At 37.6% G+C, this 16,154-nt stretch overlaps 1 protein-coding gene across 8 annotated transcripts in view; it reads right to left on the reverse strand.

The window, feature by feature from the left end:
• The window catches only part of RARS2 (arginyl-tRNA synthetase 2, mitochondrial), an 82,966-nt gene that overhangs the window by 45,653 nt on the left and 21,159 nt on the right, over positions 1-16,154 (reverse strand). For 5 of the 8 annotated variants that reach the window (XM_040474126.1, XM_040474125.1, XM_040474128.1 and 2 more), the window contains 4 exons: positions 13,588-13,676; positions 11,479-11,581; positions 9,861-9,944; positions 2,955-3,052 (listed from right to left, as the gene is read on the reverse strand). Coding sequence is in view for 3 of the 8 variants with exons in the window: in XM_040474129.1 (XP_040330063.1) it covers positions 2,955-3,052; positions 9,861-9,944; positions 11,479-11,581; positions 13,588-13,676 (374 nt within the window). In the remaining 5 variants the exon portion in view is untranslated. The remainder of the gene's footprint in view (positions 1-2,954; positions 3,053-9,860; positions 9,945-11,478; positions 11,582-13,587; positions 13,677-16,154) is intronic. The other 3 variants (XM_040474130.1, XM_040474131.1, XM_040474132.1) reach the window with 2 other exon arrangements.

Below are 16,154 nucleotides of genomic sequence, written 5' to 3' on the forward strand. Positions count from 1 at the left end.
TTATTTTATTTTATTTTATTTTATTTTATTTTATTTTATTTTATTTTTAACGTTTATTTATTTTTGAGACAGAGAGAGACAGAGCATGAACGGAGGAGGGTCAGAGAGAGGGAGACACAGAATCTGAAACAGGCTCCAGGCTCTGAGCTGTCAGCACAGAGCCCGACGCGGGGCTCGAACTCACAGACCGCGAGATCATGACCTGAGCCGAAGTCGGCCGCTTAACCGACTGAGCCACCCAGGCACCCCTTCAGAAGAAATTCAAGAATGATGTTTCCTATCAACTTTGACCCTGTCCCTCACTTGTTTGTCTCTACTTTGAAACAACAATGTAAGCATCATAGCATATGGAAAACTTCTAAGGGAAAGAGCAGCTATGGACAAAGCAATGCTAGATGGAATATAACAGAGAGCAAAGATGGATGCTGGGACATGGACTCTGCCTTCGTCAGCATTCAAATGCTCATTTAAATTCCAGACTTCCTTATTAAATCCTTTAGAAAAAGCACAAGAGGAGCAAATCCATAAGCAAATAAAAAAGTCTACAAAGAAAAAGCCATACAAATAGCTTACAGAATACAACTCAAATAGAACAGGCTACTTTTAGACATTTCTTATAAGTGTAAACAAAAGAGTATTATTACATGGGAAACAAAAACAGGAGAAAAGCAAGAGAATCAATGAATAAGGAAGACTGAGGTGTTGGTATTTCAAGTTTGGTTGGGAAGAAGGGATGATGAAGGTCAAGTGACAATAAGAAAGAACGTGTTAAAAGTGAACGCTGGTGGCAACTTTTCAAGTTTCAAGAAACTTACAATAGCATTATTTCAAGGATGAATGCATGGTAACAGATACTATACCACTTCTCTACTGATTTTCCTTTACTGCTGGTTAGGTAACAGCAAGAAGTAGAAGAGGAATATGGTACTGAAGTGCCTCCCAGAGGAGGTGAAGTCCTGCATCAATTTAAAGACATGAATGAAAAGAATTAGACAACCACAAGCTTGCCACTCTCGCCATTAAGAAACGTAGTTTATTTGTTTTCCCTCCCCCTGATTCGGGGCTGATCTTGTGACTTGCTTTGAAACCAGCAGAATGTGACAGAAATGAGGCTATGCCTGTTTCAAGATGAGATACTTTTACCATCTTGCAGCCCTGAGAACCTTTGTAAAGGAGTCTGGTTAACTCTGCTGAAGAGACACTGTGGAGAGAGAGAGATGACTGGCCAGCCATCCTTCAGGTAAGCTGCCAAACAAGTAAATGGGCCACCTGAATTTTGACCCCCAGTATAGTCTCTAGATGACTAGAGCTACATATGATAAAGGCCAAAGAACCACTGAGCTAAGCCATCCCTGATTTCCTGATCTATAGTGTCATAAACATTAAAATGGTTGTTTCAAGACACTAATCAGGAATTGACACACGTTTCCTTAAAGAATCAGATAGTAAATATTTTAGGCCTGCAGGCCACCTGGTCTCTACCTCAACTATTCAATTCAATTCTGCTCAACTGCCATGGCAGTATAAAAGCAGCCACTGTAGACAAAATGTAAATGAAAGTGCAAGCCTGTGCTCCATTAAACTTTATTTATTTTTAATTTTATTAAAAATGCTTAAGTTTATTTATTTTGAGAGAGAGAAAGAGAGCAAGTGGGGGAGTGGCAGAGAGAGAGAGAGAGAGAGTGAGAGAGAGAGAGAGAGAGAGAGAGAGAGAATCCCAAGCAGGCTCTGCACTGTCAGCATGGAGTCTGATGCAGGGCTTGAACTCATAAACAGTGAAACAGGACCTGAGCCGGAATCAAGAGTCCGGACGCTTTACCGACTGAGCCACCCAGGTGCCCTCCTATATTGAATTTTAGCATAGCCTGTTACACAAGAAAAGATAACAGAAATGGAAGGCAACTTTCTTTGAGGGATAGCCTTAGTGTAGTTCCTCTCTGGTGTGAAGATGACCTCATCTAGTCCATCTCCTCTCTGAGATGCAACAAATGTTTAAACTCAACCTTAAATATGATTGGGGTTCACTGCAAGTGTTAAGATTTATTCATAATATGTGTCTACTCCACAGGAGCAGGAGTTTACTCAGCAACCAATCCTTACCATAAACACGTTTACTGAATTTTAGAGAATATGCCTTTTTTAAGAACACAAATGAGTGGCATAGACAGTACAAATGTGGAATCCATAAAACCTACTCTCACCGTGGGTTATGCAGGTGCTAATTATAACTAAGTTTTTATAATAAATTATAATAGTCAGGAAACCTAAAATATTCTCTAATTTTTAAAGATCCTCTACAGAAATATATACTTAAGAAAACAGAAGGCTATAGTATAGCAAGTTCTAATATTCCAAGTAGGAAAACAGTTCATCAAGACTCTTCAGCTTTTAGGAAGGCACACACAGCATCTCTAATCATTTCCAGGAGCTGTCAACTGGTCAAGCTGCACTCTGAAAGTGTTCCCTTTTCTGTTCTGGCTACCTACAAATAGTTCAAATATTAGATGGCTGTACTGACAGCATATCAGAAAGTTATTAAGAGGATTATTTAGAGGCATATTAAAATTTCAACCTATTTTTCCGACAATTTAAAAAATATACATTACAAATACTACAAGGCTTTGCTCTCCAGTAATCACATTACTTTAAAATTCTTAATGTGGCAGTAACCATTACCTTTAAGAGTTTACTAAAATGGAAAAACCAGTTCTTCCAAAAAAAGTAACTATTAAATAATTTAAAAAAAAAAAACCACCATAATCACTAGACTTTTTATTGGAGTCCAAAATTTTTATTCATGGTACAGTGACCAATTCACTGTACTATTAAGAAAACAAATCTCACTGGTTTTCTATTTTTCTTGTGTAATTTCCTGAAGCCCAAGATGATAATGGTAAACCACATAACTGCCCAGCCACTGTGATAACCAACACTTAAGATGAGTTGGCACGCACCTGAATTCAACCACGATCTTCTTCTGGGGAAGACCAGAGAATAGCTCACTGTTTAACCCATATTTTGAGCCATCTTTGATTACTTGTTGTAGTACTGTCTGAAAAGTAAAAGGTATGAGATTTAATGACAGAAAAAACTGCAATTTTTAAAAATTACTTAATTACTTTGTTTACTGGTAATGAAGTAAACATTGCTTATTTGCTCATTCTAATTTATGGAACTGAGCATTTTACAGCATTGTCAGCCCCTCCTCCAGTTGCAAATGCCAGTCAGAACAGTAATAATAAGAATTAACATCTATGGGGGCTCTGTGCCCTTTTATACATCACATCTATCTATTCTTACATGAACCAATGATATAGATATCTTACAGATAAAGAAACTGAAGTTTAGAGAGGTTAAGTAACTGCCAAAAGTCCCACAGAGATAGTAAAGCAAAACCAGGAGCATCTAATATTTACTTAATGCATACTATGTGCATACACTGTTCTAAGCATTTTCTATGCATTAACTCATTTAATCCTTACAACAACCGTAAGAGAGAAGTATTATTTTTATAAATAAGGAAAGAGAAGCACAGAGAACCTTCCCAAGGTCATACTGCTATTAAGTCATGTAGCAAAACCTTTTTCACTCCAGAGCTAATGTATTAACTACTGCATGCTGCTGCTACTCTTGTAATACTAACGATCACATGAACAGTAGAAAACACAAAACTGTAATTCAAATGCCTACTGGCTACATAAGTAAAAAACAAGGAAATCTCACAGAAACAACCAAAACATATTCCATTTTTAAAAATGAACACAGAAAGATTATACAGTTCACAAAATTCACACTTCCTTTTTTGCTAATGGCGTGATGCATTTATTTATGCGTTCATTTTTTAGTCTAGGGGTTTGAATTTACTATGATAGGCTTCTCTTTACTCTTACATTGGTTTTGCTTCATGAACTGTATTCTGAGTCCTAAATATGTAGTTTATGATGTGAAGAATTTTACTATCATTAAGAGTTGGTTAAAATGGTCACTTAATGGAAAAGGCAAAGAAAGTAGCAGGAGGCAGCAAAACAATACTTTTAAGAAGCATCTACAAAGTGCTAGGTTTAAGTCCAGATGCTTTTATGCTATCCTTAGCCTCACAAAATCATAAAATGGGCAACATTTCCCATTTAGTAGATGAAAAACTAAGGTTCAGAAACAGTATGTATTTGCACAAGGACAGAGAGAAAATATTATTCCTTTCACTCACAAAATATAGGACACAGAGAGTAAGGATGAATATACAGAGACATTAAGGAGAATAGTGTGTGTCATACACTAGGGGCCCATTATATGTTAATTACTCTAAGACTATGGCTGCCAAAACCGCAAGTGGGGGAGGTAAATACTAGTGAGGGGAGGAATTCATAGTCAGATTATTCTAAAGTTAACATCTACCCATTCATTTCACTTTCCATCCCTCTTATGTATAATGGATGGCAGACTCCACAAAAGGCAATCACAGTAAGTTAAACTCTCCTTTAACAAATGACCCTCAGTTCATTAACATCTCTGGCACAAACAAAAAAGCAGCTTTAGTAAAGGACTATCTTACCTGCCCCACTTCCAAACCTTCCATTGACAATCTGATCAATGTGCTACCTACAGCTTCCTTCTCGACTATTTTATTCCAAGTGCTCTCAAAATCAAAATTTGAAATGCCAAACCTAATTGAATGCTTAAATTCTCTAATGTATTACCTTTATGAGCACACTTTTCATAAACTAAAAAATTAAACAAGATAAGGCAAAAGTCTAGAGTCCCTTTTGATCATCTGGCCTAACCCACCACCTTCCCCAAGGTGACCACTTTTCAAACATCACCTTAGCTAATGACTACTCTTCTCCTTGCCACCATCCTCTGTCCTTGGTTGTAACATTACTTTCTACTGACTTTTGCTTCCCAGTTTCCTTTGCAGGCTCCTCTTACACTGCCTGTCCCTCCGCTCCCCAGCCTGTGCTCCTTTCTTGCTTCTAGCTCCCTACTTTATACTTCTCCTAGGTATAAAGTCCTAAGACTTCAACCACTACTTACCTAATAATAAAATCTCTCCTGTGCCACAGACTGGTATGTCCAACTCCAAGAATGGACATCTAAGGCACTTCAAATGGAATATACTCCTCCTCCTTCTGCCTTCTCCACTTCTATGAACTATACCCCCTCACTCAGCTAACCAAGTCAGAGGTGTAGGAGTTCCTAAAGTTTACCCTTTTCCCACAACCTTCATAATCAATCATCTATTAACTACCAAACCTTGTACATGCTATCTCCTAAGTATCATTACAGTTATCCCCTGTGGCCTGGTTTATATCTTCATCATCCGTCAGCTATACCACTACAAAAACAACCAAAACAAAACAGTAATACATAACTACATCCTTATATAACATACATATTTAATAAGTGTATGTTCTATTTAAATCTTGCAATAATTCCCTAACATTTAAAATATTTTATCAATTTCTGGTTTGACTTTTACTTTATGTGCATATTACCTTTACTTTTTTTAAAATTTTGAGAAACCTGATTTGTTAAAAGGAATGTTATAATATCCATAAAAGTCACAAGTTAGAATTGTTCCTAAAAAAAATTTTTTTTTTATTAAGTAGGCTTCACCCCTAGCATGGAGCTCAACATGGGGCTTGACCTCATAACCCTGAGATCAAGATCTGAGCTGATATCAAGAGTCAGACGCTTAACCATTTGAGCCACCCAGGTGCCCCTAGAAATGTTAGGCTTTTATAATTTTTGCAAGAAGTATATAATATCAAAATAAACTAACTCTTATTAGTATAATACCGAAAATTATCAAATGTACCACCTGTGATACATATAACACACCATGGGAAATAATGACACAGGAAAAAGCTGAAACTCTTCTGCTGGGCATATAAGGCCCTCCACATTGTATAATTTCCTACCCTCCCCCGTGCCATCCTATGTGCAAACCATATGCTATCACTCCAGTGAGTGACAGTGCCAGACAATACCATGTTCTCGACTGTCTGTACTCTGGCCCAGACTATCTCTTCGGCCTGGAAGGCCTGCCCTTGCATCTCCCAAATACAGTCTTGTTTTTTTGTTTGTTTGTTTTAAGTAATCTTTACACCCAGTGTGGGGCTCAAATCCTTGAGATTAAGAGTTGCATCCTTTACCAAATGAGCCAGCCAGGAGCCCCGGATACAGTTTCATCTTTATCCTAATTCAAGATTGCTTCTTCTCTCAAGACAGTCTTATGTGGGCACCTAGGTGGATCAGTCAGGTTAAGTGTCAAATTTCAGCTCAGGTCATGATCTCATGGCTCATGAGTTTGAACCTCGCGTTGGGTTCTACACTGACAGCTCCAAAGCTCCTGCTTTGGATTCTGCGTCTCCCTCTCCCTCTGCCCCTCCCCCTGCACACACCTGTGTCTCTCTCAAAAATAAACATCAAAAAATTAATAAAAGAAGACAGACTTATGTGTACCTTTCTTTACACTGGACTGCAACTTATACATGCCTCCATTATATTATTCATCATATTATCATACCCACTACACATTACACCATAACACTATTTTTTTATGCTTTTCTTTTAGATCATAAACTCTTTGAGGGCAGGACCCTCAGGACCTCGCAAATAATAAGCAGAAAGTTTATTAAACTAGTGGGAACTCAAAGTTTTTAACTACAGAATGTCAGTGAGCTAGTAAAGTTTCATGAAATTCCAATAGATGAATAAACTAGAGGCTCATCTATTCATCAATGGGTACATTAAAATGTCAAATGTTAAAATGTAAGATGCTCTTAGAATGATTTCTAAGGAAGCTACTACTATTTGTCTAGTTAATTCTTTGGTCAATAGTTGGAAAGTGCTTAATCATTCCTCCCATGTGTTCAGCCTATTGATACTACACATGATTTGAATGCATCTACTGCTTTTTGGCATAAGCTCAATTAGTAAAATAATAAGCAGAATTAGAGCCACTTAATTAGTATCTCTTTTTCTGTCTTTTTTTCTTAAGTTTTAGTAGAGCATGCAAAGTTGAATTTGGCAAATAAAAAATACATGTGTACATGTGAACCAAAAACGATGTTATCCATTGTGTACTTTTAAGGCACACCTAAAAAACAAGACTTAACAAGACTTTGTTTGCCTTTTTCCTATTTAGTTAAACTCATATTTTCTTTTTTTCTCCCCCTAAACTATTATTCTAAATTACTCTTCGTAAATTACTCTTGAAATTCATATGTAAGCTACTGACAGGTGGAAGCTTGGTACCAAAGTGACAGCTCTTCACAACGTATGTATTGGTCAAATCATCTTACAGCTTTGAAAAATTTATCATCTAGTCCCCATGATTTGGTACTTCCTACTGCCTTGAATTTCACATTTTAGTCTCCTGCCTTTGAGGATGATTTATATGAAGACATTATATTGCCACTGTTAGTGATCCAAACGTAAGCTAACATTTAATCATTCCTGGTGCTGCCAGTGTTAATAATTCAATTGTACTGCATGAACAGATAGGTTTTTATGCAAGGCTAAGCTTGTACATGTGTAAGCAATGACAAATTCGTAATTCTCTGCTTGAGAAGTAAGTTTTGGACACAGGTCATTGGCTACATGTCAATCTTGATAACATTAATATGCAAAAAAATGTATTAATAATGGTCCCAAAGGGTTGAATTTTTTTCTTGATGTGATCTGAAAAATTCATTACATATGCAAATGACTACTGTTTAAGGCCTGAAAATAATGGAGCCAGATGTAGAAGAAATTAGGCTTTGAACAAACAAGAAGTATCATTAAAAAAAAACTGTAACGTAACAGGCACATTCAGTACCCCTTTTTCTTACTAGTTTAGGAAGTATGGTTACTGTAACACCAAGCAGGGCAACTGTAAGCAGTCTGCTTGTTCCTTTAACAAAAATCACTCTACGATCCAGATCCTCAAGGCTATAATGTTGGGAGGATTTCCAGGTGAAAAAGCTGGATCTCAAAGCCCTGGATATTATCCTTCTGTTGTCAACTGAGAAGGATTTGGGAATAAGCAAGCTAGCATGCATCCTTAAATCACAGAAAAACTAATAGCTTATTCATTATAATATAATAAAGTATGAAAATTCATGGCCATTGAAATGTTAAATTATTAATATATGCCTTGCCTGATATATAAACCATATCTCTTTCAGTTAAGCTGGTTGCAAAGGCAAACTCCATCTAACAGCACAGTTTCCCATCTGAGGGAAAACAAAAGAAGTAAGATAACTGCTGCCTATGAAGCAGCCTGAAGTCTGATGGGCATTTTGGTGAACTGCACTGTTTCCATAAAAACTGAGACTGATGGGGCACCTGGGTAGCTCAGTTGGTTAAGCATCTGACTTCGGCCCAGGTCATGATTTTGTGGTTCGTGAGTTCAAGTCCCACATCAGGCTTGGCTGTCAGCACAGAGCCTGCTTCAGATCCTCTGTCCCCCTCTCTTTCTCTCTCGCTCTCTCTGCCCCTCCTCCGCTTGCTCTATCAAAAAATAAATAAAATAAATTTTAAAAAATTGAGACTGCAACTGAAGAAAGAGTTACTTATTTAGAAATGGTAAATTAGACTCAATGGTTACTAAACTGACATGAAATGTTATCAAGAGACCAACAGATTGTAGACACATTTTAACAAGCTCAAATTTTCTCCTGTCCTTGTGAATGATTTTGGTTAACTAATTTACCTTGAAGTAGGAGTGAAAAAAAGATAAAAGAAAAAAGTTCAAAGATCTAGAGACAAGCATGAAACACTAACTCTCCTTCAGAAGGATTACAGGGCTGATGGGCAAATGCCAATAAACTATATAACCTTGGTGAGAAATTATACTATTAGAAATTTTGGTTTTATAATTATTTTCAATTCAGGACTGCAGCATTGACTAACTCTGACCAACTCAATACCAGCGTACATATTTTTTAAAACAACAGACCAAAGCATGCATTATGATAAACTTTAAAGTTAAATTGAGACGAAACTCTACACAAAAGATCTCATACCGTGCCTATCCAGGATTACTTATCCTCCATAAGCATACATGAGACTCAATTCCTTTATGTCATTTCCCCAACTCCTCCAGGCCTACCTGAGTATTCTGATCCTTCTTAGGCTTATTGTATCAATCCACCTCGTTTGTTGTTCTTTTGTTTTGTTTTTTAGAGGTGGGGAGGGGCAGAGGGAGAAAGAGAATCCTAAGCAGGCTCCACGCCCAGCGACCCACTTTGAGATCATGACCTGAACCTAAGTCAAGAGTCAGAGCTTAACTGACTGAGCCACCCAGTCACCTCTATCTTTTTGTTTTAGTATTTGTTTTATTAAAAGAATAAGCTGTCTCATGGTTTCTTCTATATAAATCTTATGCGTCCAACAGATTACAGGCTACCAGAGAGCCAAAATCAGCAGTACTTTTCGTGTATTCCATACAGAGTCCGTTAACTCATTCAACAATAGTTATCTCACACATACTGCATGCAAGGCATTTTGCTAGGAACTGGGGATCCAATAGTGAGAGAAACAGATGCTATAAGCCCTGATGGAAATTAGAGTTTAAAGGGCAAGAGGCATTAATCAAATACAAAGAATATAAACCAGCAACTAGGATAACTTCTATAAAGGAGAGCTATCCAGTGCTAGTAGAGCACATATATGAAGAAGACAGAAAGGCCCAACCCAGGAAATACCAAGAGCTGAAGGATAAGCAGGAGTTAACTTGGGGTGGCACTCCAGGGAGGGTTATCAGAATGTGCAGGGTTTTGAGGCAAGAGGAGACAAAGTTTAAGAACTGAAGGAAAATCACATAGCTAAATCAGAGACTAAAGGTGCATAGCTGGAATAGAACCCATTCTTACCTTTGTTAATAGTTCTCTGTTTATTTTGAAATTTACAGTCCCTTGACCAGTGCTGATTTCACTTACCACTGTATCACATTTTAGCTGAAAAGATAAAAATCAAGTAAACTAGGTATGTTATAAAATAGACATATTGAAATTTGTAATTTTTATTTTTAAATTTTTATTTATTTATTTTTAAGTAGGCTTCATGCCCAATGTGGAGCCCAACAAGGGACTTGAACTCACAACCCCCGGAGCTAAGATCAAGAGTTGGACATTCAACAACTGAGTCACCCAAGCACCCTGAGATTTGTAGTTTTAATACTATCAAATTGGAGTCCAAAGGCAGCCAAGTGCATCATATCTCCCAGTCATTGTATCTGGACCTGGGCATTAGCCAATCTGTTTACTTTTATCACTCTATTTGGGTAAACATTTTCTTTGTTTCTGGACTAGACCACTATTCTTTATTCAGAATCTCTTCCTCTTTCCCATTCCCTCACCTCAAATTCTCTCAGCATCACTTTATGCCCACCTTATGTGCCTTGACATGTAGTGAACTCTTTATCTCCCCTACCCTGTGTAGAGATTACTTAAAAAAAAAAAAAAAAATCTAAAAATTTTTCTCTCCTACTTTGCACGAGAGCCACAGAACATGCCATTCTGTCAGGCCCTACGCTGAAGCACTTGTATCAACACATGAAATAGAAATCATTTAAACCTTTTGTCCTCATTGAATATACCTTAGGATTTTAACCTACTAGATTTAAAAGCACCTGATAATACCCATGAACCTTGAGGAGATACCTATTATCACTGAAGAGGCACTAGTCTTTAGTTTTAAGAACTCACAGTTGATGGGGGAAGAGACTAAGTATTGTAATTAGCACAATTCTACTCCTGGTGTACTTCCTGATAAAAATCTGGGTTGATTTTCTGATTAAATACTTGCTCAGCTACCAAAGCTCTTTGATTATACTCAATCTTTATGCATCTTTTTCTGTGATGGTGACTTTCATTGTTCCAATCATTCAGTGTGCCCAGATGCCTCTGTCTCACATGTAATAACTCTATTTAAAAACCCTGTTTTTGATGGTATTACACTAAAAAGATTTGGTCATTCTCTACAATCCTTTCAACTCCTCTTTTAGGTACCAAACCCATCAGAGAAATTAGAAATGAAAGACGTTTATTAAATCATCTAGCTACTTCTTCTCTGCAATCATGATTCTATTTACATCTAATCATTTCTTCTCATATTTTAATGCTCATCTTCTCAGAAAATAATTTTAAAAATTACAACCCACTGCTCTAATTTATCAAGCGTGTTCTCTTAAATTCAGAAGTCTGTCCAGCTTCAATCTGTAAATTTAATTAACACTTCACTCCTCCTGTAAGTAGTTAATCAAAAAATTGAACAATGTCAGCTCAAGAGGAATGCTTTTTAACTAATTTGAAAAATCATCTTAACCTTACTGTACACAGCTAAAATGAATTTAAATTGTATTTTCCAAGTGCTTTGAACAAAAAAAACCTATTAAATCATTATTATGGCTGAAATAGCTTGCAGAGTTTTTTCTTCTTTATAAAAATAATAAGATTATAATGTCAAAAAAAGATAATAGTGCTAAAGTACCTTCTCTGCCAGTCTCGTGGCTTGAACTTGAACATCTGGTCTTGAATGGTCATTGCTGTTTCCCAATAGAGAATCCACAGAAAGCTGAAAATCAGCTACTTCTCTAAAGACAGAAATTGAAAAAGGTAAAAGCTATTATATCTTAAAAACATTACTAATATAACAACAACAAAAAAGACCAGCCACTATGGGTTCTCCACATTGATACAATTTTATGAAAGGATTATGGTTTCAAAATATAAAGCAAAGAAATCAGAAATATCACCTTATATTTAGAACTTTATCTTCTAAAATTCTTCCTCTTATATTACCTAATCGTAGTTTTACAATCTGAGATAGGTAGCTCAAAGTGTAATGAAATTTTAATTGATATACAAACATCTACATATTTACCCATGCTGGAACATCTGATATTTAATAAGGAACTAGAGAATGAAACTCTATGGGCAGAATAAGTGGATAAAACTACTGTCTAGTCCATTGTCATCGAGACAAAAGAATGTATTTTAGAGGGGCATAAATGAACTTTGTTATCATTCTTGAAACTCAGGGACATGCCTAAAAAACCCTGTGTGGTATCTGTTTCACATTACATTAAACAACTGGTCAACAAAAACCACTAAGAATTTTCTCAAGCCTGGTTTGTGGGATTGAGCCCCACTTTGGGTTTGCGCTGACAGCATGGAGGCTGCTTGGGATTCTCTCTCCTCTCTCTCTGCCTCTTCCCCCAGTTATGTGTCCGCATGCACATTCTCTCCTAAAATCAACAACAACAACAACAACAACAACAACAACAAGAATTTTCTTGAGCCATTTCTGTGCTGGGCATGGAGCCTGCTTAAGATTCTCTCTTCTTCTCCCTTGGTCCCTCCCCAACTCATATTCTCATTCTCCCCCCTCACCCAAAACCCCAGGAAACAAAAAAACAAAAAAACTAGAAGAGTCTTCTTGAGCCTTAATACATTATCCAGCAACCTAGTACGGATTATACTTACCAACCCAAACTCATCCACTAAACATTTCAGCTATAACTGCAGACCCAAGTTCATCTATTAATCAGTCTCTGTGTGATCTTAAGCACTTTGCTTAACTTCTCTTGTACCCTAGTAAAATGGTGATGATAATGGTACCTATTTCACATTGTGCTGAGAAATTAAGTTCTGAATAAATAATACTAATCTTAGTTCTGATGTTAAATAAAAATGTTAAACAGTCCTGAGTCCTGAGCCCTGAGGACATGACAATTCAATTTCTTAAAGACTAAATTTAATTGGGGAAATTTACATAAGGTTTGAATGTATTTATTCTTACCAAAGGACTTTGATAGTTTACCACATATTTGCACCAATAATGTGGGAAATTGAAATTAGTTTAACAAGATGGGAATAATACATGAACACGCAAAGATTTTTTTAAAAGGTTAAATAGAAAGTAGTAAGAACAATTACGATATTAAGTGAAATTATACAGATGTGAATATACCAGAGATTAAAATTTTGACATATAGCTAGGATACTTTACATGAGGTGTAATAGGACTATATAGGTAGAATCGCTCTCAAACATCCAGGAAACACAAAGAGGTCACGTGATCTTCTATAGTTTAAAAAAATTATGAATAAGAAGCATCTATAATTTTATCGACATGAATGGTAAAATAATGAAATTTAATTAAAAAAATTTATTATCTTAGAGGGGCCAAGATGGAGGAATAAACTAGAAATTTTATTTTGCATCTCTCCTCCCTGAATTACAGCCAAGATCAACACTAAACCATCCTGTACACCTAGAAAACTGATTTGAGGATTAACACAATAATCTGCACAACCTGAACCACAGAACTTGGCAGGTACGCAGTGCGGAGAGGTGAACTAGGGGAGAGAAGCCGTGGAGGGCCAGGAGCTGTTCTTGCTTGTGGAGAGAGAATGAAGATATGCAGAGAGTATGGGAAAGCATCTCAACCCCCCACACCCTGAAAACAGCTGGAGAAAAAAGAAAGTATGCAAAGGACTGAATAAAAAAAGGGAGAAAGGAAAAAGAGAGGGTTTAAATTCCATTAAGACTCTATAAACAGGGGGAGTGCAGAGTCTGAAACTCTGCAGCTTGATACCTGGTGGTGGTCTGGTGGGAAGGGCGAATCCCTGTGAGCAGAAAGGTGCAAGGGGTCTTCAGGACACACGGGAAGAGGCAGTTCCCCTGCTGGGAGGATATTTGGGAGAAAGGGTGAGGCCATCCAACAAACAAAGGTCCCAGCGGACCCTGGAGAACATTTGCTGGTGCTGGAACAATGACATTACGTGGGAAGCCTGGTACCAGATGTGTGCTGTGATCTACCATAACCCCTGAAACACTGCTACTACACGATCATGGGAACTTTTTCTGGGGCAGACTGGCACCCAGCCACAGTCTCTGGGCATCAGCAGCAGCATGGTCCCATGAACACTCCTTGGGGTGGGTGGGCACCACGCCACTGCTCAGTGAGACTCTCCTCCAGAGAGTCATAAAGGGTCAATCTGCAGTCCCTCAGAAGTGAGGGGCTGGCAAACACAGCCGCATCTGAGACAAAACTCAGGAGGGAGGTGCTGGCTGGCAAACTGACGGCTTGGTCATGGACAGTGTAAAAGCAGGGAGTGGATGGAAGCAGGAGACAAAGGAGTAGTGCCTGACTGCTGGTTGGGGAGAACAGAATTCCATTACTAGAGACTGGGTACCTGGGTGATGCCATTTTCACTCCTCCCACACATGAGCATACACACCTACATGTGCCGCAAAAATCCACCCCAGTAGGCTAAACTGTGCCATCTAGTGGAGAACGGAGCCGTTACACTAAGCCCCCCCCCCCCCACAACTGGGCCAACCTCGCTCTTAAGGAACACTAGAAGACTCTCTGCTTGCTTAGTTTATGGACTATAAAATGCTTCATAGTTTGACTTCTAGGGGAAACTGATATAATTTCAATCATATTTCAGTCTGTTTGCTGGTCTATCATTTCCATTTTTTTCTTTCTTTTAAAAATTTTTAAAAATGTTTTATTTATTTTTGAGACAGAGAGAGACAGAGCATGAGCAGGGGAGGGGCAGAGAGAGAGGGAGACACAGAATCCGAAGCAGGCTCCAGGCTCCGAGCTCTCAGCACAGAACCCGATGCAGGGCTCGAACCCACAAACCACGAGATCATAACCTGAGCCGAAGTCAGATGCCCAACCGACTGAGCCACCCAGACACCCCTCTTTTTTTATTCTTGAATACAGAAAGAGAATATCTATTTTTATTTTCCATTTTTATTAAAAATATTTTTAATTTTTTTCTACTATATTTTTTATTTTTCTTGTAAGTTTTCCAAATTCTACTTTACTTCCATCATTTTATTTTGTTTCATTGTATTCATTTTTTTCAAGTTTTCAAACGTTTCCCTTTTTTTCTTTTCTGTTCCTTTTTTCTCTAACATATCAAGCTCCTTTCAACAACCAGACCAAAACACACCTAGGATCTAACATCATTTATTTGATTCTTCTGTGTGTTTTTCCAATTTTTTAATTTTAATTATTTTTTTACCTTACTAATTCCTTTATTTCCTTCAAAATGACAAAATGAAGGAATTCACCCTAAAATTCACCCGAATGAAGGAAGAAAGGACAGCCAGGGACTTAATTAACACAGATATAAGCAACATGTCTCAACAAGACTTTAGAATGCTGATAATAAGAATGCCAGCTGGGGTTGAAAACAGATTAGAATCCCTTTCTGTGGAGATAAAAGAAGTAAAAGCTAGTCAGGACGAAATAAAAAATGTTATAACTGAGCCGCAATCTCGAATAGTTGTCACAGCGGCAAGGATGGATGAACCAGAGCAGCGAATCAGCGATATAGAGGACAAACTTATGGAGAAGAATGAAGCAGTACAAAAGAGGGAGACTAAGGGAAAAGGGCACGATTTAAGAATTAGAGAAATCAAGTGACTCATTAAAAAGAAACAACATCAGAATCATAGGCGTCCCAGAAGATGAAGAGAGAGAAAAAGGGGTAGAAGGGTTATGTGAGCAAATCATACCAGAAAGCTTTCCTAACCTGGGGAAAGACACAGACATCAAAATCCAGGAAGCACAGAAGACTCCCAATAGATTCAACAAAAACTGACCATCAACAAGGCATATCATAGTCAAATTCACAAAATACTCACGCAAGGAAAGAAATCATGAAGGCAGCAAGGGGAAAAAAGTCCTTAACCTACAAGGGAAGACAGATCAGGTTTGTAGCAGACCTATCCACAGAAACTTGGCAGGCCAGAAAGGAGTGGAAGGATGTATGCAATGTACGGAATCAGAAAAATATGCAGCCAATAATTCTTTATCCAGCAAGGCTGTCATTCAAAATAAGGAGAGATAAAAAGCTTCTCAGACAAACAAAAACCAAAGGAGTTTGTGACCACTAAACCAGCCCTGCATGAAATTTTAAGGGGGACTCTCTGAGGGGAGAAAAGACGAGGGGAAGAAAAAAAAAAGACCAAAAGCAACAAAGACTAGAAAGGACCAGAGACCACCACCAGAAACTCCAGCTCTACAAGCAACATAATGGCAATAAATTCATATCTTTCAGTACTCACTCTAAATGTGAATGGACTAAATGTTCCAATCAAAAGACAAAGGGTAACAGAATGGACAAGAAAACAAGATCCATT

The sequence above is a fragment of the Herpailurus yagouaroundi genome, unplaced genomic scaffold, assembly GCF_014898765.1.
Source record: "Herpailurus yagouaroundi ecotype Mexico unplaced genomic scaffold, PumYag 139, whole genome shotgun sequence".
Classification (NCBI taxonomy): Eukaryota; Metazoa; Chordata; class Mammalia; order Carnivora; family Felidae; genus Herpailurus; species Herpailurus yagouaroundi.